The sequence below is a fragment of the Bombus vancouverensis genome, chromosome 17, assembly GCF_051014615.1.
Source record: "Bombus vancouverensis nearcticus chromosome 17, iyBomVanc1_principal, whole genome shotgun sequence".
Lineage (NCBI taxonomy): Eukaryota > Metazoa > Arthropoda > Insecta > Hymenoptera > Apidae > Bombus > Bombus vancouverensis.
In genome coordinates, this window is record NC_134927.1 from 8,573,092 (window position 1) to 8,585,357 (window position 12,266).

Consider the following 12,266-nt stretch of genomic DNA (forward strand, 5'->3'; position numbering starts at 1 on the left):
TCAATAGTGCATATTGTCGATATGCATTATATACAAATGTATATACGCGCATATTGTTTCTCTCTCTATTTTTATTATGTTTATTAGTTACACTATTTGAAATACTTCATTATTAATCATTCAATTATGATAGTCCTTATGCAATATAATCTTCAAACATGGTTCCCATTTCTTATTAGCAGATAACAGACAAATCCCTATCTTACCCTTTCCCGACACTCCAGAAGCATGAAACAAAAACAGATAACAACTCATTAAACGAAACTCTATTAAAGTCATCGATATAAGAGAAAAAAAGTAAGGACAATTAGTGAAATGTGAATGAGCAGTTTGATAAAACAGACAGGCCAATAAGTGAGATAACAATGGTGGGGTCGCAGGTGAAAAAAGGGGTAAGGGGTTCCGATTAGCCGGATCCAGGTCCAGGATAAGTTGGAAAAGAGGATGTGCGTCGAAAGGTCGAAAGTGGCGAGGGTGTAGAGTCATGGGGTGCCTGTGTGGTGGGGGGAAGAAAGGGATAGCACCTGCGCTAGATCCTTGGCTTGAAAGGCAGGTCGGGTATCGCGTTAACGCGAGCCGCGAGCAGTGTCGTATTGTGTAGACGCGCACGCAGCTTCGCCTCACTTCACTCCCTTTACACCTGTCGCGTTCAACTTCGCGCCTCAGCGTCGCGACCCGGCTGGCTTTCGCGTGGGCTCTTTCTCGACCACCGTTAACCTCATCGTACCGCGAGTCAAGTATACTGCCCGTCATACTAAATTCTACAACAGGAGTGATAGTTGCATCTACACGTCGCGTGTTACCGCGTGACGCATCATGAGACACGATTTTCATGCGAATGTTGTCGCAGTGTGTCGTCGACCAGAGAACGTTTGTATCGGTGCAATCGTTTGAGCGGTAACATTCGCAGTAATATACGGTGGAGCATCGTCGAAACTTTTGCTCTTTCTCTCTCTCTCTCTCGCTCGCGTATCGATTCAACTAACTCGTTGATTTACGACTTTTTTCTCTCTCTGTGAGACAGAGATCGGTGCGCGGATCATCGATGCAGCGATCGAAGTTCGATTGCTTGTGCCGAATCGATGAAGGCCATTCGAGAATCGAATTGTCACGAGAGCACTTGACTGTTTGAAATTCGGGTGGTGATCATCGAACTAATTGCCGGTGAGCATGGCATCCATCATCGTCGTTTTTGGTCTTGATAAGTGGCTTAACTTGCTCGTGACTTCCGTACTCTCGCGAGTCGAGTCGCGTCAAGTCGAATCGAGAGTCGATTGTGTTTCGAGTTGAATCGCGACGCTGTCATGCTTTATTCGTAAGAAGTATCGCGTTCGGACAATCCCTAATCGGTTTTGTCTCTCGCGAATGATGAAGAGAGAGGAGAAGAGAAAGTCTAATCGTCTTTCTTGACGCGTTGTCATTGTGTTCGCGGGTCTCTTTCGGATTCTCGCTATTCAAGGCTCGAGGAATCTCTTTGTCCGAAGTGAACTGTGACAGAGTTAAATTGCGATCGCCGGCGGTGGCTGTGTGTGCGTGTGTGAGATCCGAATTCAGGAGAATTCAGCGAATGGGCCACAAGTGCAGCGGAACTGCCAAGTACAATCGGCTGCTGTGCAACTAAGTGCATCAGCTGGTCATCGAGGTTGTCGAACAAACGTAATTGGCATTGTCATCACTCGTAAGTGAAAAAAGCTTCTGTTTATATTTTCTGGATTTTTTCTTGGATTTACTACGTCGCGTTTGTGTCCGTGGTGTTTATGCCGTTGTTTGTTTGGTTACTGTTAGAGATCGAACTATTTTGCGTGATACGAAATAAGATCGGAAGGTTAAATATTCACTGTGGAATAGTACGACATGGCACTATGATTAATTTTTAATTGTTGGTACTGTTTACTAATATACTAATAGGAAATAGGAAATACTAATAGGATATAGAGTGCTTACGATTAAACACAACTATCTTCCTATAAACATTTTTTTATTTATGTAATTTTGTTTTATCTATTCATGTAGGTAATTTTCCTTATTATTAGTTATTTCTTCTATAATTAAATATTATATTTTTCTTACTACTAATTAAGATAAATTAGATGTATTGGTTTAAATTGAAATTTCATCGTCAATTGATAAAAGGAATATATTTATGCATAAAGTGTAAACGTAAAATTAAGATGTATCTAGGAAATATGTAAAAAAAATTATTCAGGTCATTGCTTCAATCTTCAAAATTGCATTGCATATACGCAAAATTGTTCATGCTTTCGATATATGGTACTTTTAAACGTATGCACACTTCAAACAGAGTTTCCCTATCAAATTCTACGAAACGGCCCCACCGTCTGTGTCCCTTAATGCTCGAACGGCGATCGATTTCCTTAATTTCCCGTGCACCGGATTTCCTTAAAACGTTTTCTCTCTTTGGCGACTAGCCAACAAAGATAAATGTCGAGAACTCGATTTAAGGTGCTTGAAATGGAACGATCGCGGCACGATTTTATTTTCACTTGCGAATAGGTAAACGTGTGTACCAAAAATTCTCTTTTTACTATCGTTTTTTCCACCATCAGCGGAAATTCCCTATCAGTATGTTAAAGGAAGTATTTCTTTCACGTTTAAAAATTATTTATTTGGAGTTTCTACATAAGTAATATGTGGTAAATTCCAGTCGTTCATCTTTATATAAAATTGCTTTCAAGCAAATTTCTCAATTAACTTTTATTGTATAAAACGCTTGTCAATGAGAAAATCTCCGCACCAGTATTCCTCAATTCTTCGAATCGTGCATCTTTCTACTGGCAAATTAATTTGTAGCAGTATTAGTGCTACTTTTCTATTTAAATATTAAAAGCTCCACGTAGTAAATGATTTCATATAATATAAAACATATGGAAAACGTATTGAAATTGTGATAGTTTTTAATTGTTTAATTTCGAAATACTTTTATCCAGGAATCACTAATTCATTGGAATAGTGTAACATCTGATTAATCGTCAATTTTGAAATATCTGCCAGAATCAATTATAAAAGCGAACTATATTCTAGGATGTGAGTGTCATTATTTTACCAATGTTTAAGCATGTTCGACAAAATCGTAGGATTATATGTAGTATACGTTATATTACCTTTATCTCATTATTATACTATTTGTATTAAATTATATTATTTATCTAGAATCATGTTTCAGTATTATATATGTCGGGTTCGCATTCTGATCAAGGTTAGGGGCGTGAAGCGAATCTTTATTTGGATTAGACATTGTTGTTATTGCTGTTAATTGGTCAACTTCCATATTGGTGGTCAGAGAAGGACGCTAGCCGCCCTTGAGAGAAGGTTGCTAGCGGGAAGCGTCGTTCGTTAGAAAAATAGATTTCCCTTATCTTCCCGTAGTTGGGACAAAGACTGTTTGTCTGTCTAAAGGACTTTAGTTAACTAAATCTTAAGATTCATAACGGGTCCTCAGGCTAGCTGAACATGTACTGTGGAGATGCGTCGACATCTAGTAATCACCTTACCTAAAGAACAGGGTCTGCTTGTGGCGAGCCACGGGACAGAAACCGTTGGAATGTTTACTGTCGCGTGTCGCTACAACTATTTCTTTTAACGAGAGCTATAGAATTACTCCACACCTCTGTTAGGTAAAAACGTTTATCCCGTGACCTACGTTCGGCGACTGGTTGTCGCCTCGAGCCCAAGCTCACTATCATAAATCTCGAACAAATACAATCGGTTTAAATGACGACAATTGCTTAATTACGGCTATGGTAGAATCTAGATTAAAGTGGTAAGGGACTTTCCCAAAATTCCAAAGGGAAGGTCCGGTCTTTCATCTCCGACATATATAATACCTTTAATGGGAATGTTTGTACTTTGACTGGTATTTACTTCCAAGAATGATAGAAAAGTTCAATATATGTTGTTTCGTGTATTTGTAATATATCTTAGCTTTTTGTATAAAAATTAACCAATATTGGAATCAATTGGAATCGAAATGCCTTTTATGTTTGTTTTAGATGAAGACTTCAAGTTTACCGAATTACGGAACATCCATACAATCGAGAGGTTATCGGAAGCCGAGTTTGTCGCGTCATCTAGGGGTGAAAATGAGAACAGGAGCGATCTACAGCAGCCTCGAGCAGGAATACACCGCCCTTACCGATGATATGGAGTCGCTATCATCAAAATCAGACACGGAGTCTTCGATTCAGTCATTGTCTGCATGATCAACAGAATCTCCTTTATCGGAAGCATATGTGCTGAGTTAGTAACATTCCTACTTCGACTAGATTTTTCAAGTATGAACAATTATCACTCGAACCTATATTTAAACGTACACAACAATTAACAAATTTTTAATACAACGCTATGTTATGGATACATATTGTATCGTCATCGTACTATATATTATTCCTATATTTAATTGCATTTCTTGAAATCAATCGCGTTATGTAATTCAGTAAATCAGATAACATATACAACATAAGATATTTTATCTTCTTAATCCTATATCTCAAGAAGTTAAGGAATTCTGCAAACATATTAATTTCAATATAAAAATATCTCTACGAACATGATGCATTTCATCATCATGCAAGGATTATATGATTTGTAAATTTAAATTTTGTATGATTTCTATTTCCAACAGACGCTGACATCCGTACAGATGACGAGACGTTCCGTGTGCGGGAGGACGAGTCGATGTCCGTTTCCTTAGCAGCGCCTGTTGAAGAGTTGTCGTTTGCCGAGGAACGAATCCTGCAGACCATTAAGTTGGAAAGGGGCCACGGTGGCAGCATAGGGTTGCAAGTGACAGAGGGTAACGATGGTGGCGTCTATGTCCAAGCGGTGTCGGTAGGAGGATCGGCCGATATGGCCGGAAACGTGAACAAAGGTAAGCTTGAAGCGCCATTCTTTACCGGAGCTGCATTAATTCGGAGAAATTTATTGACCGCAGGCGATCGCATCGTAGCGATAAAGGGGCAGAATTTATTGCATTTGCGGTATGAAGACGCTCTGAAGATGCTGCAGAGCTCGTCCGATACGATCGAGCTGGTCCTCTCTCAAGCTACTTCCCGTAAAAACGCAACCTCCAGGAAGAATTACGAACAAACTGCGGAAAATAACTATTTGGAGTGAGTATGAAGATGTTCCTTTCCTTGAATCTTACTTCATCTTTTACGTTTTATTAATTAAATTTAATTTTAATATTAGCTAAGCGAGGGAGCAGTTGCGTCTGAAATGAAAATAAGCTTTCTTGTTTACGTTGAAGAATTTTCAGTTGAAGAGGTTGATTCTTTCATTGCGACTGGGTGATGTAGAACTTTATATTGTGAATTTGTTACATTATTTTTAATTCGTTTCAAGTAAAGTAATCAAGTGAAACATTCCAGTACTCTGTTTCGCTATGCGCTTAATTTTAACGAGAATGGAAGCAAAATTTTGGGTCTGTACTTAATAGTTTTAAACATATACGGGATATTATAAACGGACTGTTGATTATTCTTGGTATGTAGGTTATCTTTGAAATTTGAAATTCTCTAGATGTCATGCTCTAAACTCTGGACAAATATTACAGCATATGATATAGCAGAGAATGTAATGCGGTACGCGTTGGAATTTGTCAACCGACCACATTTTGTCTTTTGTGGAAAATATAAACGAGGATAATTAAAAATTAAAACAGGAAAATTAAAAAAGAAATTAAACGCGCTATTTTGTGCAAACAGAAACTGAAAATGATAAAGTTTTATAAAATATACTTATATATCGTTATATTCATATAATAAAATATATAATAATGCTGCAAATGTGCGTATATTTGAAAAATGTGTATTAAGACAAATATTAAACAATTACATGTGTTTTATTTAATCGGTATATATTAATATAAGAGTTGATTAAATTAGTAAGTTGAACACGGGGAGAAACTCAATGTATACGATAGAATGGCTTTTCAGTGTCTGATTGAACAGTGTGATTATTGATTTTTCAAGCAAACTTTATAAGTACGCTTTCATTGATTTCAGTGACATCAGATTCGACGTGTCCTCGGAAGCAGATACGTCGAGCATGACAAACAAATGGCTCGTTCAAAGGACCACCGACGTTGCATCTGTACAAAACACCTCGAGCGCGTACAGCAGTGCCGCATCGAGCGCAATGGGTAATCACAATGCAAACAGCCTATACATGGCCGATCTTGTCGATAATGATGCACTCAAGTCCGCAAGTATGCTGCTGAGTATAGAGGACTTCGACTTCAGCAGGACAAGTCGCCAAGTTTTTATTTAATCGTCGATAAAGCAAGTTGGTACTTACTCTACAAACCCATTTCTATCTAACACGTATGCTACTTTTCTTACCGTGCACTCAATGGGTACTTAATTGCAGTGAAACAATTTATATGCATTTTGATTTTCGTGTGCTGTTCAGATACGTGTTATATCGAAAGTTTTAGTTGAGAATACTATTAAAATAACGATAACGAGAAGAATAACGTGTCGTCGATATAATAGAAATACGTAAATGGAATGCTTCATAAGACTTAGTATTATTATATAGGCACGGTTCGATCCGTTTGTGTTCCTGCACGATGTAGATTTTGGATAAATGTCGGAGAAATCGATTTTCTTATCGAGTTTCCTTCGTTCCGTATATTTCGTTCGACCGACTTTTGATTTTACTCGTTGCACATTTAAATTCCTTTCGATGTGTGAACGTATCCATGAGCAGTTAAAATTAATAAAAAGTTTACCATTTTCGAATGGTAAAAATTTTGAGATGTTATTATAATTGTAGAAAATGATTTATGATAATAAGATGTAGAAAAAGTTCGATCGATGTTAAAAGTTACATCGTTTTTTATGTAAAATAGTACATGATTTTATTATTGTATAAGTATCCATCATTTTATCACACGTTATAGGAAAACGTCATTAATAGAATAAGTATAGAAGTATTTCTTTAGAATACTTTCTCTCACAATCAGAAAGTTACATATGTTGTATTTTATTCTGGAATGCATTATAATAATATCAAGATCAATAGTTGTACACCTCAAGTGTATGTAGTATGTACATGAAATTTATATTCACATGTAGATTGTGTAGATTGAACATTACATCGTTTCAAATTATAATTATAAACAGTGTAACGGTAAATCATCTTTTATTGCAAAGTATCAATTTAAATATTATTTAGATACGTAATTATCAGAATTTCGGCAAAAGTTAGTGAACATTACGGAAGCAGGTCAATACAATTTTTACTATGCTATTAACGTGCGCATCGATTTCTTTTACTTTCAATCGACATCTACATTTAGCACGAAGACAAGTGGATAAATGATCGTGCATATATTTCTATACACATATGTATATGTATATGTACTTGTACAAGATGAATGTGAGTATTATTACGCGATAACGATTCTGTAAAACGCAATGAGATTTATCCAATTGCCCCGTTGGTTATGCGATTTTTTATAAACTTTAATTTACATAGGTAGGTAGCGTGAAGCAGAGAAAGTGCGAGTCGTACGAGATTTGTCGCATTTAAGAGGATGTTGCACGTAGCGATGCACTTGAGAACGCAGCTCGAAGAAGCAATAAGCCGCGATGCATTTATTTCTTTTAACACAACCTACCTTTCTAAAGATTTATCATTAAGTAAAGATCAATTGGAAATTGTACATTTTATATAGTTAGAAAGTTTATGTCGATCAATTTTTAATTGTCTTCGTTTCATTACTTTATTTTTATTATGAAACATTATACGTAATTCGTTTACCGATATCGGTATATTATTGAATGAGATTTATAATATTTGAATAATTTTATTATTTTGTAATTTTTAGAGATCAATTTTATTTTTAATTTATCTTTGCACGCATAATGATTTTTTTTTATAATTGATTATAGTATGTTGCATAATAGTACGAATACTTTGTTACGTTTATCGAGTCACGAGTTTTAGATTTGTTATACAGGTTTTCGTGCATGTTGCAAACGACAGCGTTCGATAAAAATGTTCAGTCAAATGAAATGGTCATTATTTTATCATCGTTAAATGAATAGAATGTACATATCTGCAACAAACAACAGAATAATTTGGAAATGACAAATTGGAAACGTCGATCATACGCGAATAAAGTTCCAAAAATATTTGCGAATATTTTTAGAAAGTTATTGCATACAAATTGTTCTATTGCAAAGAACGATATTTCCATAAAATTCTTTTTAGCATTAAGGTATCAGTTTGTTTTTCCAAACACGTTTACTATCGCTAAAGAAGATATAATAAACTATATTTTGCATTCTGTATGGAACAGTGGCAGAATAAAGCAGTCGAAAAAGCGGAAATGAAAATGAAAATCAGAAAATCGAATAAGTATCGAATAAGTATCATTCGAATATTTATGAATAAAAAATTATAATAACCGTAACCACGATATTTGGATAAAATTCGGCGCCGTTAAAACATCGAAAGTCAGACATTGCAATAACACGATATTTGCATCGATGGAATTTTCTATTGAAAATTGTTATTAACTACGATACAAAATAATCAATTGCAGTAAAATCAATATTCTATCACAATAGAAAATACAGGCTACCTTTGCGTGCACACTAAAACTTTCGATCGAGTTGCATTAGTCTGAAATATTTGCTCGGGGAACAGTGTAATCAATACAAAGAAATGCAAGTTCCATTCGTTTGACTCAACATGAGGCACGAATCTAAATTTGTTCTGTCTCGTTGAAACAGTATGCTTCGGATTTAAAGATAAAAGAAGAAGACGGGAAAAAGGAAAAAATAAACACGAGGTGAATTGTACATTCAGGGGAAAATAGTACGAAAACACGCGCGTAGAATCTATTCGTGTGTGTGTATATTCGTGTGTGTGAAGCACGAAAACGCTTGAGACCGAGCTAGTTCCGTTTTTTAGGGGACAGAATCGCCGATCAAAGTTTAGAAGAATTTACCGATTAACCTCCTGAAATACGTTTTTTCTAGACGTATACGAACAACTTATTACTATTTTATAACGTGTAGAGGATGACAAAGGTGATAGCGTAGTGGATGAAACAAGTGCGTGTACCAACGATGCCTCATTGTACGCAGATAGAGTCATTCGCTGTTAAAGTGTAGTCGACACTTTATGTTCATTTCGAGAGAAATGTTTCCCTGCAGTACACTGTACGTTTATATTTCCGCTGAACGCTGAATAAATTATCATTTTCTATGCTACAACAAACGGCCTTTGAATTTTATTGGAACACCTGCTGCGTAACGAAATTGAGAAAAATGTCGAACAATTTTCGTTGGAAATTGCTTGTTATTTATAAGATGATATAAATTGAAAAATTCCATTTTAGAAATAGATTCGAGATATTTGACGAAAATTATTTATTGAAAATAAAAAATTTGAAGCAATGGTATATAGAAACTAGGAATAATAAATATAAATAACATAGCACTTGAATACGGATAAAATAATAATGAGTGAATCGTAATGCGAGATATTCGGATTGACACAACTGCACTGTGCACAATTACACTGTGGACTGCAATTGTTCGATATTTTCATGTAATTTAAAATGTTCCTTGCCCCGGTAGAATATTCCAGAGCTGAGTAAACGAGAAATGCGGAAATCACAGAGAAATCTTATATCCGCGAGCAACATCGATTCGTTTACGATAACAAAGAAAGGGACTCGTTTGTCAACGAGGAAATAATATCCTTTCTTATTTCGACCATGAAACTGTTATCGTTCCAATTTTTATTATTCCAACGCACCGTCAATCTGCCGTATTGCTTCATGACTTGGTCATGAAAGTAAGCAAATGTTCCATAGCTATCGTGCAGTCGGTTTTATCTTGGCAAGCAATGTCATGGCACGAATCTCGTTGATACAATCTCCCTTTCAGCAGTTGTTTTTCGACTTTGGTCTTGTTTCTTGTCCCTCTGCGGGAAATGATCGTCGACTTCATAATTGGTACAGTCTCCTTTCTCGTCAAACTTCCCTGTGAAACTGGGCTACGAACGATTGAAAAGGACAATGAGATTTGTTTTGGTTCCTGGTTTTTACTTTTGTCTCTTAACCATTGAAAGATGGTGCAGGCTTTATTGAGGTCTCATTTCAAGGGGAATCGAAACTTTCAAACGTAACAGAATTGGCAGAATAGGTTTTGTATATGTATCGTAGAGGCTGCAAAACCAAGTGTTTTTGTTCCAGCAATTAAGAAACGTTGCGCATGTCATTATGTGACTGTGAAATGTGTATGCATTTATGAGAAATTTACAGTGGCTACGAAAAGTATATTCAATTGTTTCTTTTATCAAGCTCTGAGTTTCATTTTCACAGTATCGAATTTTTGTAGGCAGATAAAAGTGTTGCTAAATGATACACGATAAACTTGGATCTAATTAATTAGTAACAAAATCAGTGCTGCAATAATATATAAAATGGCTTGCGAATGCTTTTTACAGACACTGTATAAGTGCGAAAATTGAAAGAATACAATTGAATATCAAAAATGTATAAAATAGACAAAATAGCGTACTCGTAATATTTACGTCGTAAAAGGAAAAGAACATTTGATCATCCTTCGAAATGTGAAATAATTAGAAATTCGTTTATAGTTTGAATAAAGAAAATGAAGTATTAATGTGTGATTAACTTGATTGATGGCTTATACAGCAATTGCATTTTTTATTCAAAGTGTGTGACAAGTGATTTGGAAAATAAATAAATACGTAAAAATAATGATTTTAGAATAAAGTACTATTTCCAGAATAGAACTGAGAAGAATAATAGAAACTGTAGACTGAGATTTAATGCTCCACGGCTATGTGATTTTTAAAAATAGAACAGGATGCTAATTTAATGTCGTGACATAAAACTGAATGGGGTAGAAAATTAAGTTAAAAAAATACGGAAGGGAGATACATCAACTGGCATCGAATTTTTTTAAGGATTTTCGAGTCCTTTCGGTAAGATTTATTCCTGTTTCCCTTTTCGATTTCATGTTTCTTTTCTAATTTGTTATTTCAATAAATTTTCAAGGAAATTTTAAATTGCAGTTATGTACAGTCTTCTTTTTAAAACAATGAAATGTTAAAACCTACTATTTGTAATAAACCAGGAAGGTCATGTTACAAAAGAATTATTTTTTACCTAAATAAGGTTCTCTAAGATTCTCTAAGCTGTGTCTAATTATTTATAAACCTTTACAAAGCTAAATAAATATCATAGATATTACAAATAGAAACATTCTCATATTTTCAAATTTAGATGAATGAGTCAGAATTATTTCTATTTTTAAATCAATCAAATTTTAAATAATAAGCAATTTTGTAGTCGAATATTATTTTCAGGTAATGTCACTACCACATAGTTTAAATGCCGATCCAATATAACGTTACAAAAATGAAAGCAGAAACAATCATTGAAACGTTCCATTCATTTTAATTAATTATTTCTATTCAATAAATTATTGGGTAGGGTACAATAATACAATACAAAGATATAGATTCCGTCATAATTAATTAACCGCAGCATAATTATCACTTATTAATTTGTGACCTAGAATAAAAATTTATCAATAATTTAGTGATATATTAAATCTCGTTTCGTCTTGAATGAAATGCTTATGAAACGTGATAGAATTAAATAATTAACAAAATAATCAACCATAGCTGCTTCAACTTGTGATTTTTAATAAAAGATGAATCGTAACCGATCGATCAAAATATCAAGACTCTTTTCTGTTTAGATTAAACATGTTCTTAGACTAAGCACGAAAAATGTGACGGATTAAGGAATAGAAGAAACACATAGTCATTTATTAATGAAATGTCGCGGCCATGGCACGGCTAGACATCGCGACCCTCCACTAAATATTCAAGAGAGGAGCCGGAATACGGTAGATCCTCAAAAGCAAAATGAAACCATTTTGATCGCGGCATATCCGCCGTCAAAGTGTCTGAGAGACGGCGAAAATCGTATTTTACTAGCGGCTATGTCGCTACTAAAGGAAGGATTACATTGTAAGTACTTCGCGTTGCTAGCTAATGCTGGATATGTGTCAGCATAATTTGCGGTATTCCCAATATGATAACAAAGCTGCCATTTTAATAACGCAATCATGCGTTTATGTACTTTAGTCCGTTGTGTGTTGCATTATTAGACAGCAGATATTTATTCAGCTATGGGAAATACAACGCAAAAATTTGTAGAATGTACATAATAGTGAAAGCTGTCAAGT

At 35.1% G+C, this 12,266-nt stretch overlaps 1 protein-coding gene across 1 annotated transcript; it reads left to right on the forward strand.

Annotated features, from left to right (window-relative positions):
* Window positions 1-691: 691 nt before the first annotated feature.
* Window positions 692-9,284, forward strand: LOC143303920 (glutamate receptor-interacting protein 1-like). Its single transcript, XM_076626118.1, has 5 exons — window positions 692-1,678; window positions 4,011-4,257; window positions 4,643-4,888; window positions 4,952-5,129; window positions 6,024-9,284. Exons 3-5 carry the CDS (start codon window positions 4,696-4,698, stop codon window positions 6,286-6,288), a joined length of 636 nt encoding a protein of 211 aa, XP_076482233.1. The 5' UTR covers window positions 692-1,678; window positions 4,011-4,257; window positions 4,643-4,695; the 3' UTR covers window positions 6,289-9,284.
* Window positions 9,285-12,266: the final 2,982 nt, after the last annotated feature.